At 39.5% G+C, this 23,826-nt stretch overlaps 1 protein-coding gene across 1 annotated transcript; it reads right to left on the bottom strand.

Moving 5' to 3' along the window:
- Positions 1-17,777: 17,777 nt before the first annotated feature.
- Positions 17,778-18,716, bottom strand: LOC102907414 (olfactory receptor 14J1-like). Its single transcript, XM_006996850.3, has one exon. The coding sequence runs from the start codon at positions 18,714-18,716 to the stop codon at positions 17,778-17,780; it is 939 nt and encodes a 312-aa protein (XP_006996912.2).
- Positions 18,717-23,826: the final 5,110 nt, after the last annotated feature.

Here is a 23,826-nt window from a genome sequence, read left to right as displayed (position 1 = left end):
TGCCCTCATTCTGAAGGGACTAAGCATATCTTCTCCTACAACCTTCCTTCCTCACCTCATCCCTTTGTCTGACCCATCAACACCAGAGGCATTCTCCCTGGAAACCCACTGGCCACACTGGAAAGGGAATCAGGTAGGTGATCTTCAGTATTCTTCTTGTCCTCTAATTCCAATTCTCCAATCTCATCCTACCCCTGCAGCAGACCACCTGCAGGGGCCTGTCTTCTCTCTCTTCTTCCATTCCTTGGGGACTCCACAGATCCTTGGGGCAGACCCAGTTTCCCCCTCTCTTGTGGATCTTCTCACCCCTCATCCTTCCAGCCTATCCCCATTTCTTCTTGTCAGCTCTCAACACCTAGAAACAAGTTCTGAGAATTCCTAGTGTCCCCACCTGGCAGGGACACCGAAGCACTCTGAATCAGGCAACCCACAGCCACCACACGCTCCAAAGATCCAGTGAAAGTGACAGAAACCAAGGAGTGGAAAACTCACCCAATAAAGACAAGGCCTAGAATTACAATCATCCTAAACTCAGATGCTTAGATGCCAGTGTAAAAACATAATCAAATAGCAAGCACTATATGTCTCTGCTAGAGCCCAACAACCCTACTAAAATAGGTCCCAAGAAAGTAACATATCTAAAGCATAATAAAGGCAGTTTACAGGAAGCCTGCAGTCAAGGTCAACTTAAATGGAGAAAAACTCAAAGCAATTCCACTAAAATCAGGAACAAGGTAAAGTTGTTTACTCTCTCCAGATTCTTGTATTCAATGTAGGATATGTAGTCTTAGCAAAAACAATAAGGCAACTGCAGGAGATCAAGCGGATACAAATAGAAAGGGGAAAAGTCAGATTTTCTTTATTTTTCAGATAATATGATTACATACATAAATGACCCTAATTTTTTTTCTTTTCAAAACAGAGTTTCTCTGTGTAGTTTTGGTGCCTGTCCTGGATCTTGCTCTGTAGACCAGGCTGGCCTGGAACTTACAGAGATCTTCCTGGCTCTGCCTCCCAAGTGCTGGGATTAAAGGTGTGTGCCACTGCCACCCGGCAACCCTAAAATTTTTACTAGGAAACTCCTATAGTTGATAAACACTTTCAGCAAAGTAGCAGGGTACAAAACTAACACATAAAAATTAGTAAATCTACATGCAAAAGACAAATGGATTAAGACAGAAATGAGAGAAACAACACCTTTCACAATAGCCTCAAAAATGTAAAATACCTTGACTTAACTAACCAAACAAGACAAGAGCTTTTATAACAGAAACTTTAAGACATTGAGAAAAGAAGTTGAAGATATCAGAAGATGAAAATATCACCCATACTCATGGATCAGTAAGATCATTATAGTAAAAATGGCCATCCCACCAAGCAACTTACAGATTCAATGAAATCTCCATCAAAATTCCAATGCAATTCTTCACAGGAATTGAAAGGACAATTTTCAGCTTCATATGCAGACAAAAAAATAGGATAAAACAGTCTTGAACAACAGAAGAACCGCTGGAGGCATCACTATCTCCAACTTCAAATTTATTGCTATAGGGGAAATAGTTAAGATCTCCTGGGTAAACTGGGAGGGGGTAAAAAGGCGAGGGTGGGGGATGGGAACGGGAGAAATAGAGGTGGCCGAGTTGGGGGAGAGATGGAGAGGGAGAGCATGAAATAAACATCTTGATAGAGGGAGCCACTATGGGGTTAAGGAGAAACCTGGTACTAGGAAAATTCCCAGGAATCCACAAGGATGACCCCAGCTAAGACTCCTAGCAATAGTGGAGAGGGTGCCTGAATTGGCCTTCTCATGTAATCAGATTAGTGACTATCCTAATTGTTATCATCGAACATTACATTCAGTAACTGATGGAAGCAGATGCATAGATCCACAGCTAAGCACTGGGCTGTGGGAGTTCACTTGAAGAGGGGAGGAGGGATCATATGAGCAAGGGGGGATCAAGATCATGATGGGGAAAACCACAGAGACAGCTGATCCAAGCTAGCAGGAGCTCAAGGATTCTGGACCAACAGCTGAGAAACCTGCATGGGACCAAACTAGGCTCTCTGAATGTGAGTAACAGTTGTGTGGCTTGATCTGTTTGTGGGGCCCCGGCAGTGGAACCAGGACTTATCTAGGGTGCATGAACTGGCTTTTTGGAGCCCATTCCCTATGGTGGGATACCTTGCTCAATCTTGATGCAGGGTGAGGGGCTTGGTCATGCCTCAACTTGGTATACCATGCTTTATTGACTTCCAGAATGTCTGGCAGATTCTTTTATGAAGCAGGAACTCTGAAACACTGTCTCACCTTGTTTTGGAAAGTTCAGTATGGTGGTATTTTATTTGTACTGAAATGTGATTTTCATTGTATGTTAATAAATAAAGTTGCCCAGGGGTCAGAGCTATTAGAGCCATAGCAAGAGCATGGTGGTGGTGGTGGTGGTGGTGGTGGTGGTGGTGGTGGTGGTGGTGGTGGCACACGCCTTTAATCCCAGCACTTGGTAGAAGAGCTAGGTAGATCTCTGTGAGTTCAGGGATACAGTCAGCATTGGAGACGTATGCCTTTAAGACCTGGAGGGCGGTACTTACAGGCAGTGACGAGGCAGTCATGTGTTTGGGTTTACAACCAATGAGAAGGCAGAACAGAAAGACTATTTAAAGATAGACACACAGGAAGTAGCTCTCATTCGGGAAGCTAGGAGCACTGCAGGAGGTAAGATTTTAGCTTTGAGCTCTGACCTCTTGGCTTTCTGTTTTCCATTGGTTCTGTTTCTTATTTTAATAAGACAGTTGGTAACATCTACAGTTCAGCAATCATTTTCTTGTGGGTTCTGCATGTCCAGTTTATACAGCATGTTGTCAAGCAGTCCAGGCCAGACCAGTTTCTTGCCCAAATGACTAGCTGTGCCACATCAAAAACAAACTTCATAATGAGTTTCTTCAATGCCCATCATCCTTTTGAAGTAATTGGTGCTACCAGGAGCAGATGTGTCTCACTTTTGAGAAAAGTCTAAGTTCTTAAAACATTTTAAATGCCATATTCTGTAGGTCTTTGAAGTATTAGAAGATTACCTCTCCATCTGAAATATATCTCTGCATATCTAGAAAACCTGACTAACATGACAATAGGTTTGACTATTATAGATGACTGTTAATCTGTATTTCTTTTTTCTTTCTTTCTTTCTTTCTTTTTTTTTTTTGGTTTTTCGAGACAGGGTTTCTCTGTGTAGCTTTGCGCCTTTCCTGGGACTCACTTGGTAGTCCAGGCTGGCCTCGAACTCACAGAGATCCACCCGCCTCTGCCTCCCGAGTGCTGGGATTAAAGGCGTGCGCCACCACCGCCTGGCCTAATCTGTATTTCTTAATTATACATTATAATTTTAAATGAGTTACATAAACATAATACCTTAAACAAGAGTAGAAATACACATATAGTATAACAAAATTGACCCTAAATCTGTATTAATAAACCAAAATCCACATCAATGTATTTTGAGATTAACAGTTGTTTTTGGATTAAAGTAGATTCAATAATATACCTTTTTTCAACATTTTTATATCATATCCCCCTTTTTTCTTTAGAAAGAGATTGACTATGACCATTAACCATTTATAACCAACAACCTTTAAATGAAAACAAACATTCATAAGCAATATTTTGGGAATTTGGATGTAGTTTTTTTAGACTAGTTCCTGCTGATTGGTGGATGCTGGTAATCTTTGAGGGACCCTGAGAAAATTTAGAATTATGGTTAAATCTTGGCTGCAGTAATCTGTGAGGGTGCATTGGCTCAACCAGTTGCCTTGAAGCTGTTCTGGATGTTGGATCATCTGGGCCCACTCGCTCACTGAAGACCTCTCAGGGGATCTTCCTTGATGGAACCATAATAACCTGGAAGGAATCCACAGTTACTCATCTTCTGTGGAAACAAAAGCAGAACCTCATTTCCAAAGTAACATATCTTTTGACTTAAACCTTGGAAACAAGGTATTTCTAAAATATATAGGTTGGTTTAATTTAGCAGCCTTTATAATCAAATGTCTCATAGTAGTTAAAAATCCCAAAGACAACATAATAATATACCGTATTCAGACTCTCTGTGTATTTTCCATCTTTATGTGGCTTATTTTATTTTTTATTATTCTATTTCTTTTTTAAAGATTTTCTCTACCCATTTCCTTTTTCCTTCCAAGACTACATATATTTTTAAACACATCGTAACACATTTAGAGTTTTTTTCCCCCATCTAAATCTGTCCTTATTGTATCTGTAATCCTTTTCTGACCAGAAGAGTTTTTAAGCTTCTAAGCCACATGGCTAGGACCAGAGTGGTGGCCTTGACTGCTGGATCTACCCTACCTGGCTTTCCAATATGATTGGAGATACCAACGAGTCACACTTACCTCCTTAATTCTGGGAAGCAGTATTAAGTAGTGTGTAGCTGTGTTCTTAAGCCTACAGCTGTGCTCCCAAGCCCATAGGCAGTGGCTGGGAGAAGCCTCTTTGTATTAAGGCTATGAGAGACTTTGTGAGTCCTCCATGTTGTTGCTGAAGCCTGCTGTGGCCAGGGGATTCAGTTCTGCCCTTAATGAGAGACATGAACTAGGAGCTATTCTTGGCTCTGTTTTAGAACAGTTTTTCAAGCTCTCAGGTTTTATGTGGAAATTCTTGCCAAGCATCTGGGTGTCAAATGTAACCAAAAGCTTTTCTATGTGCTGCCCAGCCCCACAGCAGCTTATAAAATAATCACTTAGAGGCTTACTATTAATTATAAACTGTTTAGTCTATGGTACAGGCTTATTGCTAGCTAACTATTAAATCTTAAATTAACATATTTCTATCAATCTATGTATCACCATGTCTCATGGTTTTATCTATGTTCTGTTACATCTTGCTCCCTGGCAGCTCACAGTGTCTCTCCTGACTCTTCTTTTCCTGGTATCTTTGCTTGGATTTCTTGCCTGGCTACAACCTGTTTCACCATAGGCCAAAGCAGCTTCTTTATTAACCAATAGTAACAACACACATTCACAGCATACAGAAAGACCATCGCACAGAAGCTTGCTGCTACCAAAGGAGAAATGTAAACAACCAAGTCAGTCACAAACTCTATGGTCTACATTGGTGTCCAGCATGCAGTATATGCCAGGGCAATGGTACCACAAATCTTGTATGAATAACCAGCCAATACCTATTTTGACTTAAGGCCTTTTCTCAAGATGGAATCCATACATTTTTTTGGGTGACTAAGAACCAGAGACTAGATAGTCCAGAGGTCTAGGGTAAATTAATCTTGGTAAGAACTGTTTTCTTTTTTTCTAGTTTTACCACAATGTTGTAGGGCAACTTGAAAAATTATTTCTCTGGTATTCAATTCTGTTGTCTGAGATGCCTAAGTTTTTTGGCTAAAGCTGTAGGCTCTTTTCCAGTTCTCACATATAAATTTGGCACACAATGGGTACTCGTCGAGTAAATGCTGACTAATCCTGGTACTCATAAACCTATGTGGTTTAAGAAAGAAAAATGATCCGGTGGGTTGGCAAACAAGTTTAGAAGATTGTGGGTGAATAAACCTACAAATCAAGCATATCTCTGAAAATAAAAGATTACTTCTTATAATTCTTTTGCATTTTTAGTATGACAATTCTGATATGTATGTCTTACATTTCCTCCTGAAGGGTTTATAGTGAGATTAAGTTGTATTTTTTCCACACCAGTAGCACATTCTGTACATCTTTATGAGTGTCCTCCTTTGCCTTCGTACATTCCTACACTCCTACAACGTTTCCTGGGGCTTCAGTAGCTCATTATTACCCCTGAGGAACATAGATTCTTCATTTTTAATTATTTTTTGAGAATTTCATATAATTTTCTTTCTTTCTTTTTATTTATTTATTTGTTTATTTTGATTTGTTTTACATCTGAGCCTCTCCTGCCAGTCTCTCCTCCTACCACCCCACCCCTGTTCTAACCCCCCAATCCATTCTTCCTCTGTTTCTGTTCAGGAAAGGGCAGGTCTTCCATAGATATCAACAAAACATGGCATAGCAAGTCGCAGTAAGACTGACTCACTTCCTCAGGCTGGGCAAAGTGACCCAGTATGAGGATTAGGATCCCAAAAGCCAATAAGAATCAGAGACAGCCTCTGCTCATGTTCTTTCCCTTCCTTCAACCGCTCTCAACCAGATCCTCTTCCACCTCCCTACCCCCGCCCCAACTTCATGTTTATGTTCTCTATTAAAAAAGAAAAAGACACAAACAAAAACAAAAAAAATAAAGAAAATGCAACCACAGAGTCTTATTTGTGTTGGCCAGCTACTTATGAGCATGGAGTCTGCCCTGGAGTGTCATTAATATACCCAGTGTTACTCCATTGAAGAAAACTGATTTTCTTTCTCCCAGTAGCTAACAGTTGCAAATAACTTCCTGACTAGGGATGGAGTTTAGTGTCCACTTTTCATTCTCTGTGGTCTGGGGTTTTCTTTGGCTTGAGCTAGTCAAGGTTTTGCATATGCTTTCACCATCTATATGAATTTATATGTGCATTAGCCCTGTTGTGTCTCGAAAAAGCTGTTTCCATGAGATTGTCCACCACTTACGGCTCTTATAATTTTTTTGGCTAATCTTCCACATAGATCCTTAGTCCTTGAGGGGAGGGATGTCATAAAGACATCCTATTTAGGGATGAATGTTCCAAAGTCACCTTGCCCAGCCTTAATACATGGGGAGATGAGTCAGTCTTACTGCAACTTGATATACCATGTTTTGTTGATATCCATGGGTAACCTGCCATTTTCTGAACAGAAACAGAGGAGGAATAGATGGGAGGATGAGAACAGGGGTGGGCTGGGGTGAGGAGAGACTGGCAGGATAGGAGGGAGGGGAAACTGTGGCTAGGATGTAAGAGAGACTTTGTGGCCCATTTGGTCTCCATGTTAACTACTATCTCCTGTAAGAAGAATCTTCTCTAATGAAAGTTGAGTGGTGCACTGATCTATGGGTAGACCATATGTCACTAGGAATCATTTTATTGATATGGCCATTTAGCAAAATAATAGTAGTAGGTTTTCTTCTAGGGCCCATGATCTATCTCAAGTTCTTGTTGGGCATTAGTTTCATCTCATGAAACAAGCCTTAAATCTAAGAAAAAAGTAGTTGGTTTCTCCCAAAACATTTGTGCCATTATTGCACTAGTTGTGTATGTTGCAATCAGGTTGCTATTGCAGCTTGAAGGGTTCATAGCTGGGTGTGATTAATGATTACTTTCCTTGTCTGGTACAATATATAGCAAGTTCCAGCACTATAGATGCTAATCAGCAGGGTTAAGAACACAGATTTTTTTCATTTCCTTCCTTCCTTCCTTCCTTCCTTCCTTCCTTCCTTCCTTCCTTCCTTCCTTCCTTCTTTCCTTCCTTCCTTTGTTCTTATTTATTTGTTCATTTCTTTACTTTTTAAACACAGAAAAATATTTTGTAGAACTCAAGTATGATCTATTCAATACAAAAAAAGAAGTGCAATAAAGCCCAAGTGCATTGAAGATATTTTATTCCTATTTTTCTTTTATTGAAAATAGATTTTTCACACAATATATTCTGATTATGGTTTCCCCTCCCCAACTCCTCCAAGTTTCTTCCCATCTCCCCCTAGTCTGAATCCAACCCTTTCTGTCTCTCATTAGAAAATGAACAGGCATCTAAAGAATGTTAGTAAAATAAAATATGATCAAAAAAATAACAGAACAACCAAACAAACTGAAGAAAAACAGCCAAAGAAAAAATCACAAGAAACACATCAATGCAGAGATACACATGTTCACACACACAGAAATCCCATAAAAAATAAAAACCAGAAGCCAGAGTGTCTTAGTTTAAGGTTTTTATTGCTTCTATGAAATACCATGACCAAAAAGTAGGTTGATAAGGAGAGGGTTTATTTGGCTTACACTTCTGTGGGAGCCCATTTTCAGGTCCCTAGTGGCTTTATCCAGCAGGTCTGCATGGAGAGGATGATTGGACCATGGGCCTGAGTGCAGGTGCCTGAGATGGTCTGCAATTGGCTGTGCTGGGAGGATGTCTTTTGCTCCACCCCTTGGCAATTCTATAAATACACTAGGGCAGAGACAGTCGTGGCCCATTGGAATAGGTTCCAGGCCCTCTTGAGGCTATCCTGTATTTTCCATCTGTTTTTCCTTCCTCTAAATCCTTCTAACTAATATTTCCCACTGCTCTTAATCAAGAGCACTCTGCAGAAATTTGGGGGTGAGTGGGTAGCCCCCCCCACTTCCACATTGCTGTTCACCACTAAGTCAGGACAGGAATTAACAGGGAAAGATCCTGGAGGCAGGAGCTGATGCAGAGGCCATGGAGAGGTGCTGCTTACTGGCTTGCTTCCCATGACTTGCTCATCCTGCTTTTTTATAAAATCCAGGACCACCAGCCCAGGGATGGCACTACCCATCATAGATTGTGCTCTCCCGCATTGATCACTAATTAAGAAAATGCCTTATAGCTTTGTCTCATGGAGGCATTTCCTCTATGATGACTCTAACTTGTATCAAGTTGACACGCAAAACCAGCCAGTACACAAAATATATATATGCAAAGGACCTGTAAGGTTAAAAAAATTCCCTAACAAAGCATAATGGGACAAAGAACCTCCAAAGATGCCATTGAGTTTGGTTTATGGTGACCATTTACTGCTGAGCTTGGGACCTGCCCTTAAGAGTGAGACCCCATTGGAGAAAACTAATTTTTTGTTTGCAAGAAGTTATCAATTGGAGATAGCTTCTCAGTTAGGGACGGGGACTGTGTACCCTTCTCTTCTCAGTGTTGGACCCCATTTGGTGCACCTGTGCAGTCCTCGTGCATGCTGCCACAGTCTCTGTGAGCTCATATGTGCATCAGTCCTGGTACGTTTAGGAGGCTTCATTTCCTTAGTGGCCTCCATTCCTCCTGACTCTTACACTCTCTCACCCCCTATGGTTATTACATTCTCCTGCCTCCTTTTTTGTAGGATCCCCTGAGTCCTGAGGGGAGAGATTTGATAGAGACATCCCATTTAGGACTGAGTGTTTCAGAGTCTTTCATTCTCTACACATTGTTCAGTTGTCGATCTCTGTGTTTGTTCTCATTTACTGCAGGTGGAAGCTTCTCTGATGATGGCTGGGCAAGGCACTGATCTATGAATATAGCAGAATATCATTAGGAGTAATTTTATTGCTAAAATTAATTTTCTTTAGCAAAACAGTAATATTGAGATTTCCTTTAGACCCCTGGCCTATCTAGTCGCAGGTCTTTGGCCATCCAATCAGTGTCTGGGATGGGTTCCATCTCATGGAATGGGTCTGAATTCCAATCAGATAGTGGTTGGTTACTACCACAACTTTGATGCCACCACTGTGTATCTTGCATGCAGGTCACCATTGGAGGTGACCACATACAAAGGTTTGTATCTGGGTTGGTGTTTGCCTTTTTACTCTGGAAACTATTCAAAATACCTTCCAGTACCATGAACATTAGCCTCTAGGGGTGAAACTCCATTAATGTAACCTATTCCTGGTACTGGAAGCTCCATTTTGTGATGAGAGATGTCTAGTCTGGGCTCTGTTTCTCCTGTTATTTGCCAATTTCATTAAGATTGCCTTCATATATGTATATAATTTAGGAAGCTCCTACTGTACTAGGTTTTCATTCAACATCCCAAATGGCCCAGATTTTTAGCTGTCCCTCCCTATAGTTCCTTCCTCTCCCTCCTTTTCCCCCTTTTTCTCCATTTGACCCTCATATTCCAGTCCCCTCTATAACCACCCATGACTATCTGTTCTATTTTTCTTTCCTAGGGAGATACATACCTCCACCACAGTACATTACTCTATACCTAGCTTCTGTGGCTATATGGATTGTAGCTTGCTTATCAATGATTTAACAGGTAACATCCACCTACAAGTAAATACATACCATACAATATTTGCTTTTTGGGCCTGGGTTATGTTACTCAGGATGATTTTATTTTCTAGCTCCATTCATTAACCCATGAGTTTCATGATTTCACTTTTTAAAAATCCTGATAAATATTTTATTGTATAAATGTATCACTTTTTTATTCATTTATCCATTGACAGACATATAGGTGGTTTCCAATTTCTGGTTGTTATGAATAGAGCAGCAATGAACATGGGTGAGCAACTGTCTTTGCAGTACAATTTACAGTTCTATGGGTATATACCTAAGAGTTGTATAGCTGGACCTTGCGGTATATCTAGTCTAACTTTCTGAGGAAACACCACACTGACTTACATAGTGGATGTACAAGTTTGTATTCCCATCATCAGTGAATGTCAAAACACTCTTCAGATCTCTAACTCCCTTTGGCTTTGTTAACGGCAACACACTTCTGTGTCTTGGGCTGTTTCCACTCCCTGTTAGCAGCTCTCCTTGGCAGATATCCCACAGTTCTGGCATCTCAAAGGCAATCCAGGCTTCAATGTTACAGCTTCACATAATGGCCTCTCCAGGACTCCATTCAAGGATACCCCTAACACATGCCTGGCCTCAGTGGCTTTCCTTAGACTCAGGGGCAAAATTCAAGAGGTTTCAGAGGAGAATTTTAGCATGCTGCCTAGAGATCATTCTTGTGATATTTTGGTGAAGAAAATGGCTGCCCTTTGCCCTTTTAGAAGAGTCTATCTGAGGCTAAAGTGAAGAGTTTTGGATTAGTTCTATTGCAGAAGAAATCTCAAAACAGCCTAGTATAGACTCTATCATTTGGTTATTAGTGATAACTCTTATGAATATTTATAATGAAAAGGAGCAAGCTGAGCAGGGTAAATTATAAAATGTAAAATTTGAGAAGAAAAGGAATGTAGTTAAATGGAATGGAGCTAAGTCCTGTGTTCAAGGAGATAACTGGATTAAGAAATGGAATAAAGGGAGTGTTGCACTCAGGGCAAGATCCCACCCAGCTAAATTCCAACTCGTGAAAAAGAATTATTAAAGAGAAGCTTAGAGCTGGATGTGGTCATGCATGTGTTTAATCCCAGCACTCAGAAGGCAGAGGCTAGTGGATCTCTGAGTTTAAGGCCAGCCTGGTCTACAAAGCAGGTTCAAGGGCAGCCAAACTTAGTCAGTGAAGGAAGACAGAAAGCTGAAGATGTAATTAAATGAGGGGGCCATGTTCCAGCACCAGTAAGCAGCAGAGCTTGGAAGCTTCAACCATATGGTTCTGGAGTCAAGGATAGAAAAAAGGCATGTTGGAACTTTCCTCCAGGACTAAGGAAAGCCACTGAGGCCAGGCATGTGCCAAAGATGCCCCTGATAGGAGGCCTAGAGAGGCCATTTCTTGAAGCTGTGAAGTTGAAGCCTGGGTTGCCTTGGAGAACCCAAGATGTTGGAGATGCTAGAGCTGTGGGATACCCACTGAAGAAAGCTGCTAACAGGGAGTGGAGCCAGCCCAAGAGAAAAAAGTATGTTTCAATCAGCAGAGCTGACAAAATTGAAGATCCCAAGGGCATTTTGACATCAGACACACAGTTTGGAGTTTGCTCAGCTGGTTTTCTGTCTTGCTTTTCTCCAGTATTTCCTTGCTATGCTCCCTTCCCTGCATTTTGGAATGGTAATGTATATCCTGTGCCATTATATGTTGAAAGAATATGGTTTGTTTGTTTTTATCATTTTGATTTTATAGGGGATTACAAAGTTAAAAGATTGTATGAGTCTTGGAAGAGACTTTGAACTTTGGACTTTTAAACATTGTTGAGACTGTGATAGACTATGGAGACTTTTGAAGTTGGACTAAATGCATTTTGCATTATGATATTGTTAAAAACTTATGGGGGCCAGAGAGTGGAATGTGGTAGCTTAAATGTAATTGGCCCCCATAAACTCATAGGGAGTGGCACTATTAAGAGGTATGAATTTGTTGGAGTAGGTATGGCCTTGTTAGAGGAAGTGTATCACCGTGGGGAAGGCTTTGAGGTTTCCTATGCTCAAGATACTGCTCAGTGTCTGATAACATTTCCTGTTGCCTTCATATCAATATGTAGCCAATGCTGTCTGCCTGCACGTTGCCATGCTTCCTACCATAATGATAATGAACCGAACCTCTAAAACTGTAAGCAAGCCACCCCAAGTAAATATTTTCCTCTGGGCAGTGGTGGCACACACCTTTAATCCCAGCACTTGGGAGGCAGAGCCAAGTGGATCTCTGTGAGTTCGAGGCCAGCTTGGTCTACATAGTGAGATCCAGGACAGACACCAAAACTACATGGAGAAATCCTGTCTCAAAAAAAAAAAAAACCAAAACAACAACAACAACAACAACAACAAAAGGTTTTCCTTATAAGAGTTGTAATGGTCATGGTGTCTCTTTACAATAGAAAGCCTATGACAAAGTACTTTAGTATTACTGATATTCGGTTAAATGACTAACATTCTGAGCAGGATGAAGTGAGATTGTGTAAGATTTCACCTCTCAGGAAGGTGTGCAGCCTAAGACTCGTGACATTTATGTGATCATACAAAAATGAGGACCAAATTAATACTCAATGTATCAGAAAAGGTACAGTATATATTAACTTCCTTGAACTCAGACGGTCATGAGAGTGTCATGTCCAAGTGTTTGTCCAAGGTAGTGCATGTGCATGTTCATGTTTTCTGCAGGCAAATCCCCACTTTTTGATAAAGGAAAAAAATTAAGAAGAGAATATTGTATCTTCCAAAGCAATACATGAAACACACAAAAACTTGTGATTTATTTATTTCTTCAATTTCTGTTTAATAATTTTGTGTCCAAAATGGGTTGTATGGGCTAGTTTGGAGGGAGGAAAGGAAACAGAGAAAAAAATGTAATTTTATTATAATCTCAAAATGGGAAATAATTAAAAAAAAATAAAACTGAGGAACATGAAACCAGGTAAGAGGAAGACACCTTCCAACTCACTTGTCTATACTCAGACTAGCATCTGTTTCTGAGAGTAATCCAACCTAGACAAAAAAAATAATGCTTTCATTTAACTTTTACAGAATAAGTGGGTGTTCACAATAGCATCACTTTAAGTTTGTGTAAATGATGTGTTTTAATGGAGAAGTGTGACAGGACACAGAAGTAAGCAAAGTGAGTAAAATGTGTGTGCATGGTCAAATTTCTAAGTCTAAGAATGAGTCTGAGCAAGTTGTAATATAACATGTGGATAAATGAATTTAAAACATCTCATTGTAACTTAAGCTTCTTCCAGCTCCTCTTGGCCATTGATGCATCACCAAACCCTGGGATTATTATTAGATTATACAACTAATTATATATTGGTCATTTCCTTTTTCTATTTGTATCAAATTTGAAGATATTTCTTCTTTTTATTTTTCTTATTTAATTAAGCAGGATTTTTAAAGAATGCTGGGTACCTCACAGGTCTCTTTGGAAAGCAGGTAACCAAGCTTGGAAAAAAAAGCTCAGGGCCATTAATGGCCCAGCGTAGACCTGGACACTGACATATCTGGCTCAGATAATGATTGTGATACTACTACTGATTCAGGGACCAGATTCTGGACTCCAGGAAACTGCTTTCCAAAGCTGAGCACCTGAGTCACCAGCTTTGGTGGAAATGACTGCTGTTTATAGTCTTCTTTCCTACAATGTTTTTCTCTAAGCTGGTGTCTGCAGCTAGAGCATCTAATGTTGAAACCCAGGTCTTGTACTTATGTTCTAGATATAGGGCAACCAGACAAGGGATTGTTTTGTCACTAGGAAGGAAGGTATAGTAATGTCAGAATTCTCACATTTATGGGATTCAAAGGTCATTGGTTGTTTATCACAAGGTTAGTGTGAATAGAAAGTAAGTTATATTTAAATGAACCACACAAATGCAATTACATAACAGATACTGAGAAATTTATTATTTTAAAAAAGAATTACATTTTTAAAAAAATTTGGGGTCTATAACAAAGCTTTTTGTACTTATGAGTAAAAGCAAACTGTCACAGAGCACAACATTCCCAAAATTATTTTATACATTTGAAAGGTCAATGATTACAAAGAAAACAATTTTATTAACTAAAATGAAGACAGTCAATAGTATAGAAGACAATAAAGTACTTATAAAACAAAGAATAGCTCTTTACCACAGTCATTTGGTAATGATAATCCAATATTTTGTTTTCCAAAACTTATATTTGGATGCTAATATAAATAAATTTAAACATAAAGTTAAAAATGGAATTGATTTGCTTATGTTGTAATTCAATCAACTAATAAATAACAGGCTAGCATAAGAAGTATTTTAGAAGGTGTATAACTCAAAAAGAATCAAATGTAATTTATGTGCTTCTGAAGATGGATTGAACAGTCCAGTTTCTGAGGAGGTAAAAGGTCTGATGATCAGTTGCTTTTGATATCTTGAAAATCTAGACTAAGTTTTGTTACTACAGGTGTCAAAATCTAAAACTTAATATATTATATACAAAATTTGAATAAAAAATGGCTGGAATAATTGAAATAGAGACCAAAGAATTGTTTTACTACTATAAGATAAAGGATTATCATTCTTATGAAGCTTCTTACAAAAATAAGAGAAAATATATAAAATTAAAGTAGTATGAGAACTAGCAAATATTATCAATGTCTTTGATCTCTTGAATTATCATACATTTGAAAAAAATAGTAAAGGTGGATTGTTGCTGCTATGTAGATTCTAGTGCTGTTTATCATTATGTTTCAGCATCTAACAGGACTTAATCCAGCTCTAAGTTTCCCTATGCATAGTTCTTTATGAACTAGTAAAATCAGGTGAGTTTTAGAAGGGAAGCACTTTGGCCCTGCACTGTTAATTGACACATAAATGATTTATTTTTTAAAGTAATATGGTCATACCATTTAAGAGAGTTGAATATTTTGTACACTTGGATTCAATAAGCCTATTTTTTTTCGAGACAGGGGTTCTCTGTGTAGCTTTGCGCCTTTCCTGGAACTCACTTGGTAGCCCAGGCAAGCCTTGAACTCACAGAGATCCGCTTGGCTCTACCTCCCGAGTGCTGGGATTAAAGGCGTGCGCCACCAACGCCTGGTAATAAGCCTATTCTTTAGAAATATAAAGACAAAACTTCAATTTTTATTATTACTTACAATAATAATTAAATATTGAAGGCATTTAATATAGGCAAAATGAATGACTATATACAGATAAATTTTGATATAAATTGAAAACTGTACTTTTGATATAAATTGAAAACTCAAATGGCTGAAAAACATTTAAGAAATTGCTCAACATCCCTAATCATCAGGGAAATGCAAATCAAAACAACTCTGAGATACCACCTTATGCCTGTCAGAATGGCTAAGATCAAAAACACTGAAGACACCTTATGATGGAGAGGATGTGGAACTAGGGGAACTCTCCTCCACTGCTGGTGGGAATGCAAGCTTGTACAACCACTTTGGAAATCAATATGGCGCTTTCTTAGAAAATTGGGAATCAATCTCCCCCAAGATCCAGCTATACCACTCTTGGGCATATACCCAAGAAATGCTCAATCATACCACAAGAGCACTTGCTCGGCTATGTTCATATTAGCATTGTTTGTAATAGCCAAAACCTGGAAACAACCTAGATGCCCTTCAACTGAAGAATGGATAAATAAATTGTGGCACATATACACAATGGAATACTACTCAGCAGAGAAAAACAATGATCATGAGGTTGGCAGGCAAATGGATGGATCTAGAAAAAATCATCCTGAGTGAGGTAACCCAGACTCAGAAAGACAAATATGGTATGTACTCACTCATAGGAGGATACTAGATGTGGAACAAGGATGACTGGACTGCTACTCACATCACCAGGGAGGCTACCTGGAAAACAGGACCCCAAGAAAGACACGAGGATCGCCCAATGACAGAGAAATGGCTGAGATCTACATAAACAACCTGGACATGAGTGGGAGAAATGAAGGGCGAGGGTCGAGGGAAAGAGAGCCTGTGCGAATGGGAGATCCCAGCTGGATCAAGAACAGAGAGGGAGAATAAAGAATAGGAGACCATGGTAAATGAAGACCACATGAGAAAAGGAAGAAACAAAGTGCTAGAGAGGCCCACAGAAATCCACAAAGATATCCCCACAATAGACTGCTGGCAATGGTCAAGAGACAGCCAGAACTGACCTACTCTGGTGATGGGATGGCCAAACACCCTAATAGTCGTGCCAGAAACCCCATCTAACGACTGACGGATCTGGATGCAGAGATCCACGGGTAGGCCCCCGGTGGAGCTCTGGGAGTCTAATTAGTGAGAAAGAGGAGGGTTTATATGAATGAGAATTGTTGAAACCAACGTTGGATAAAGCACAGGGACAAGTAGCCAAATGAAAGGAAACGCATGAACTATGAACCAAAGGCTGAGGGACACCCAACTGGATCAGACCATCTGAATAGGTGAGACAGTTGATTGGCTTGATCTGTTTGGGAGGCATCTAAGCAGTGGTACCAGGTCCTGGGCTCATTGCATGAGTTGGCTGTTTGAAACCTGGGGCTTATGCAGGGACGCTTGGCTCAGTCTGGGAGGAGGGGACTGGACCTGCCTGGACTGAATCTACCAGGTTGATCTCAGTCCTCAGGGGAGGCTTTGCCCTGGAGGAGGTGGGAATGGGGGGGTGGACTGGGGGAATGGGGGGTGGACTGGGGGGAGGTGGGCAGGAGAGTGGAGAACAAGGGAATCCATGGCTGATATGTAGAACTGAACGGTACTGTAAAATAAAATAAAGAGAAAAAAAAAGATAATTGAGTAAAAATGTAAATAAAAGTAAAAAAAAAGAAAACTGTACTTCAGGAAAATTGTATCTGTAAAACTATGCAATTGTACCTAGTGATATTGTATAAGTTTATATCAATATGCATATTGATAGACAAAAATGAATTTTATGGTAATACTTTATTTGTCCCGAAATGTGATTTTATTTGTATGTTAATAAATAAAGTTACCTGGGGGTCAGAGCTAATAGCAAGCCATTTAGCAGAAGTCTGGCAGTGGTAGCACATGCCCTTAATCTGATCACATGGCAGGCAGAGTCTGTGTGTTCAAGGACATAGCCAGCTTGGTGATACACGCCTTCAATCCAAGTACCAACCATAGAGACCTGGAGGTCTGTATAGACAGGCAGTGACAGAAAAGTCCTGTGGTTGGGTTTAGAACCAATGAGAAGGCAGAACAGAAAGTCAATAAAAAATACAAACACACAGGAAGTAGGTCTCTTTTCTCAGGGGAAGGACGGCAGCAGCTGGTAAGCTAAAGGTTATTTGCTAGTGCTCTGACCTCTTGGGCTTTTAACTCTTTATGTGGCTTTGTGTTTCTTATTTAATAAGACTGTTTAGAAATACATCTACAGAATTTAAAGTAAAAATTTGAAAGTAAATGGTTAATTTGAAAATTATGACTTGGTGGGTGGAACTGGGGTTAATAGTATCTTTTTTTATTATTAGCATAATAATATTGCCTCTGAAAAAGTGTTAAGACATGTACTGATATTTTCAGTGTGTCTGTGCATTAGAAGGTAAGAAGTAGTTAATCTATATTACAAGGCTTTTAATTTTTCTTAATTTGAAGGAACAACAGTTTTAATAGTAAAAAACAAAGAATTCAAACAATGAACTTGCATAAGGATGATGGTTATATAATGTAGTTTATCTACAGAAAAAATTACTCTTCATTAATATTACCGGTTAAAGGAATACCAATGACTAAAAACATTCCTGCATATAACTGAACAGTTAGTAACAACAGGACAAAAATGATTCTAACCACTGAACTTTGTATTCAACAGTAACTTCCTTATACCACTCCTTATGGTCTCATTTCTCAGACTGTAGATAACAGGGTTGAGTGTTGGAGACAGTACTGTGTAAAAGATAGAGAACAAGAAATCTAAAGCAGTTGGAGACTCGGAAGTTGAGTTTAGATATGCATAGGAGCCTGTGGAAAGAAACAATGAGACAACAAAAAGGTGGGGCAGGCAGGTAGAGAAGACCTTAGACCGGCCTTCAGCAGAGGGCATCCTGAGAACTGTGGAGAATATGTGGACATAGGAGAGGACAATCCCAATGAAGCAGGCAAAGGCCATTGCAGACAGGAAACCAGCCACTCCCATCACTCCAAGGTAATCATTAGAGCAGGAGAGCTTGAGCAACTGGGGGACATCACAGAAGAACTGGTGGATTATTTTGGGCCCGCAGAACCTGATAGAGGATATGGTTGCTATATACAAGGTTCCTGGGATACCACTGCTTAGCCATACAACTGTCACAGCCAACCTACACTTTCTGGGACACATGATGACCTCATAGTGCAGTGGAAAGCAAATGGCCACATAACGATCATACGACATCACTGTGAGAATGGCCAATTCACCCCAGGCAAAATCTGTGAAGAAAAAAACCTGCAGCATGCACTGGCTATATGAAATGTATCCACTGCCTGCCAGGGAATTCTCAATATACTGGGGAACTGTGACAGAAAGGGATGAGAGGTCCAGAAGGGAAAGGTGCTTCAGGAAGTAATACATTGGAGACTGGAGCTGCCGGTCCAGTGTGGTGATGGTGATAATGATGAAGTTACCTGCTGATCCCAATAGATATGTCACCAAGAAGAGCAAAGCATGCAAGATCTGTACCTCATGGTTGTCAGAGAACCCCATTAGGAGGAATCCACTCATTGTGGTTATATTTCTCACAAGCATCTTAGGACCAGAAATTGTGGTAGAAGCTGAAGAATAAAATGATATAGTAAATGCAGTATACAGATACTGAGACATTATTTATTTGTTCATTAGTATTTTCTTCAATAATATCTCTCTCTCTCCCTTTCCCCATATATATATATGTATGTATGTATATATATATATATATTCTATTTGTTGCAAAACTTAAGTGAGAACACATTTTTTCTCATGTCCATAGAGTTCACACTATCTACTCATAAACCAATAGTTACAGGTAAATATACATGTGGTCCATCACTGGTTCTCTCAAGGAACATAATTGTATTTGCCCTATGAAAAAGCACTATTCCATTGCCACAACAGAAACCCATTGCTTTTATCTGAGTCATCAATAGACAGTGATGGGCTGTGGATGAGAGGTTTTTGAACATGGGACTGGTTATGTATAGACAGGACAGCGTACTATTTTAGCAGATGGAATAGGCATTTCAAGGGAATGTGCCAGGAATTAAAATATAGTTTGGTTGTTCACTGCTATTTTCTTTAGCAAACAGTACTGTCATTACAGAGAGCCTGTTATTGTAGAACCAAGTGTAAAAATGAATATATGTATTGCTCTTAAATAACCATGCAGTGGTTATTGAAATCAAAAGCAGCAAAAATACTTGTGCAGGGGGAATACTCACATACCACTCTCAATTTAGATATCTTATTTCATTTATGGACTGTTTTAGGGGACAAGCAGCTTCTATTTGAACTGCTGTCTATACTAATAGCCTTCAGATGTAGCCATCAAATAGCACTTACCACAAAGCAAGGACAATTGCAGACACACAGTGAGTTCTTGGGGTGCTTTAAGATGTGAAGGAAAATGGCCAACATCCAGTGCCTAATTTCAATAAGAGACTGGAAAATTAAAGTCATTTATGTTTCAGACAGAAGAGAAGTTATGTTTTAGTCCATGATATTTTGCTTTGATAATTGAAAGATTGAAAATGACATATCATTCTCCCCTTGCAAGATGTATGTTGGTGTTTGAAGGTTGATAAGAATATGAAAAAGTGTCAGCTTTCTGCATGTTTTTCTCATTAATGAGTTCTAGGCAACAAGAGCAAACACACTCTGCCAGTCTTTTGAGGTTTTAAGTCCTGTGAAGTATCACCATATATTTTCTTGTGTTTACTTAAAGTTCGTATGCTTAGAAATGCAACCACAGAATAAAATTCGAGGTCACCTTTTTCAATCTTGAGGCAATTCCCATTTAGTGACATCTCCCTTGTGACAGAACAAACTCACTCCACCTCCCTCATATCTCTTTTGCAAAGAATAAACTTGATACCAAATCATTCCAACCCTACATCAAATTACTTGACAGGATGTTTAATTATGAAAATGGTTTTAGAGCCAAGCATGACATGAGAAAAAGAATCTCAGGACCTGTGGCAGTAGTGTACTGAATTCAAACTGGTGTGGGCTCCATAGAAAAATCCTCCATCTAAAGGAAAATAAAACACCATTAAATAAACTAGATAACTTGTTTCATATGATACAATTCTTGTGTCTGAAAGTCTGTTTCCTGCTCTGTGTACCTCAGTCATAATGTTAATCCTTTTAGAATATTCTCGTACTGTGTGATTTCTTCAAAACCTCATGTCCTACAATAGAAATCAGTGCAAGCTAGAGATCTCACTTATATTTCTCACAGTTTTCTTCTTTCCAAATTCTGCTTCTTTGATATTATTTTTCTTTGAGGTTGGTAAATGATAAGTATGTTTATAATTATTGTTCACAATAAGTTTTTATATTCATTCATTTAATCTTAATATTTTAATCTGATAAACCATACAGTACACTGAGAGATAAAAAGGCTGAGTAATACTGATCATTCATATATATAAGACAGGAGGCATGTTTATATCCTTCCTAAAACAGGTTTCATTTGATCTACACAGTTTCATCAGCTTGGAGTTAAGAATTTTAACAGGAAAAATTTAAGAGTTAGTAGCTTAAATAACAGAATTGGCATCTGAGCTATAAAAATTTACACATATCAAAAAAGACACAGGGACAGGGTCACAATCTTATTGACAATGTTCATCTCAGGCTGACATCTGAGAGCTTTGAAGAAGTGCTTTAATAGTTTACAAAAGTGTCACAAATGCAAGAATGTAACATGCTAACTTTTCTCATTCACTGGTTTTCTCACATGGCCCCTTATTATATCTATATGAACTTAAAAAATCTGTTTATTTTCAGTAAGGTGTCCTTACTTCCTTGTTATAATCTCAACCGTGCTTTTCCAAACTAAGTAAGATTATAAGGTTGTGTTAGAATTCCCATAAAATATTTATCTTTCCTCATTCAAGTTTGTAAAACTCACTCCAGAATGTCCTCTTGTGTGTGCAGCTCCCCAAGCTGTTCTGCGCCTTCTGATATTTCTTGTCCACAACTGCAGATTGTTATGTCCTTGGAGAGCAATTGTGTTGAACTGCTTTTTTGTGGGGAGGGGTGTGTATGCGCACTATCTTTTGAAATGGAAGTTTGGCCTTACACAAAGTCATTTCATTTACTTTGTCCTTGTTCCACCTGGGACATGGAGTCACTCAAATTTCCACACAGCTGTTGAGGGATTTTGTGAGCTTGGGGTTTAGTGTTCTGGCTCAGTGGATTTAGACCTTAGACCTTTAGTCCCCTAGAGAGCTAGTTACAGCTGAGAACCCTGGGCACCACACTGAGTGTTTCTGATTTGGCCATTGCTGGCAATAGCTCCCTGACCTGCTAGTCTGAACACAACAGGTGTTCTGTGTAGCTAACATGTGCATTTCTGAGAGGACAAAAGAAAATGTAAATATTCATAAAAATACTTGAATCTCTACAAAGTCTCTTGAAAGTTTAGAAATCAGATTAATCTTTACCTTTCTCCTTGAAATATAAGCAATACAAAGAATTTCATGTTCTTTTTCTTTTAATATTTTTATTAATTCTTTGGGTAGTTTACATCATATACTCCAATCCCACTCATTTCCCAATCCTTCCTTGTCTGCCCTCTACCCTTTAACCTCCCTCACAAATAAAAATAAAAGTAAAAAAAGCATCTCATCAACCCCTTTGGGCAATGACCTGCTCCTCTGTTAACCACAGCCTTCTCCCATATCAGTCTAGTCTCCAGTTCTGCCGTGTATGTGCCAGCCCGCTCCTCCTTCTTTCACATCTCCCTATCACATATTCATTCATTGTAGTGGCACTGGGAACTGTGGTGTGTCACCCACTATACCCTTTTGTCTAAACAGCTTTGCTTGCAAATATTCATTATAATGAGTTGTTGATCTGTTTCAAGGCCCCTGGCTTCTGTTGCAGCATCAACACTGGACCCTCACTGAGACTCCTCTCTGTTGTCCTGCTGTTGCCCTGAGTCATGGAGATCCTGTGGCTATGGTTCTGCCAGTTCTCTGTTGCCCATGCCAGCTCCCATGTCTATGCCATCAGGGTTAGGTCTCCCACACCACCATGGCCAGCTCTCCCATGATCATACCACCTCTGGCACTGCTTTGTGGTGCCTGGTGAGGTGTGAGACCAACTCCCCTGTACCCATACCATTGCAGTGTCTGAGTGGACTCCACTAAGATGAGAAAGTATGTGTTGGAGATATGGGAGAGAAAGAGAATCTGAGTGGTTCATGTGCTGTGGATAGAGGTGGAACTGGAGAGGGTTCAGCTGTGAGGAATAGGCTGATGTGGGTGACCTGTGCTGCCACCAAAGGCCATGTCTGGGTCCATGGCCTTGCCATAGCTGGGTACTGCATTTATATCCATGGTCTTGTTACCACCAAAAGCCATGCAGATGCCTGTGGTCTAGGTTCATGCCTGAGGCCATATTGATATCAGAAGGACTTGCTGAGCTGGCCCCATCCCACTTGCTGGATATCACACTCAGGAATTTCATGTTCTCAACACCTATTTTAGCCATCAGTTATGACTACTCAGGATAGCAAAATGTCTAGGAAATCCTAAGATATATTTAATAGCAATGCTTAAAATTCTCCAAGGTAACATTTATTATTAATGTTTTACAAAAACTTTTAATTGAAAATAAAGTAAGCTTACAATACTGTTTAGGAAATTTTTAGTTCTCATCACTTTAACAATAGACACTGTTACTATTTGCAGCAACAACGTATGACTATGTTTCCACATGTTAGAACAGAATTACTCCAAAGATTTCATCTGAACTGTATGATTACATACTCATCACACATTTTTAAACCTTTACTTCTTTTTAAAAAATTTAAACTATAGTTACATTAGTTCCCTTCTTTTTGTTCCTCCAACCTCTCTGCACCTCATACCACTTTGCTTCCTCTGGAAACCATGACCTCTTTTTCCCTAGTTGTCATTGTTCACACACATAGACAACTAAATATATAAATACAACTTTCTCAGTCTGTTTGGTATTACTTGTATGTATATGATTTCGAGGCTGACCTCTTGGCTTTGGATAACCACTTTCAGAACTCCTTTGTTGCCTGTAGTTCTTTGTCTATGAATGGGTCTCTTTAAGATTGCCCTCCTGCACTTTAATATGCCGATTAGTATTGTAGCTCTTTAAGTCTTGTTTAGACAGCCCTATTATTGTATATCATGGGTAAAGAGTCTCTGTCATTTCCAGAAGACACAATCTCACAGCAGCTTTCCTGGTATTCTCTGTAGTTTGCCAGTTGTGTTTTTCTGTAATGGTTTCCTTTGTTACAAAGAGAAGTTTCTTTGATGAGAGTTGAGAGCTACACTTGTCTGTGGGTATAGTAATAGTTATTTGGAATGCAGTTAGGAATTATGCTAATTTAATAAAGTGGTGGTGGCAGATTCTTCCCCAAAATATGACTTCACAACCCCGGGGTCTTTGCTGGGTTTTCAGTATCAGGCATGATTTTCCTCCTGTTGACTGGGTCTTCTCAAGTTCAATTAGAGAGCTATTGATTACCACCAAGATATGAGTGCTACTGTTGTAACTTAGGATTAGTGTGCCACGTTAGTTGTCCTTGTTGTTCATAGACATTGTAGCTGGATAGGACTGTTGTTTGCTTCCCTCCCTTGGAAGCTTGCATAACTCCTCCCCCATACTGTGAAAGCTA

Source organism: Peromyscus maniculatus, chromosome 21 (genome assembly GCF_049852395.1).
Source record: "Peromyscus maniculatus bairdii isolate BWxNUB_F1_BW_parent chromosome 21, HU_Pman_BW_mat_3.1, whole genome shotgun sequence".
Taxonomy (NCBI): domain Eukaryota; kingdom Metazoa; phylum Chordata; class Mammalia; order Rodentia; family Cricetidae; genus Peromyscus; species Peromyscus maniculatus.
The sequence above is the reverse complement of the archived record's forward strand: the minus strand, read 5'-3'. Positions and strand labels throughout refer to the sequence as shown.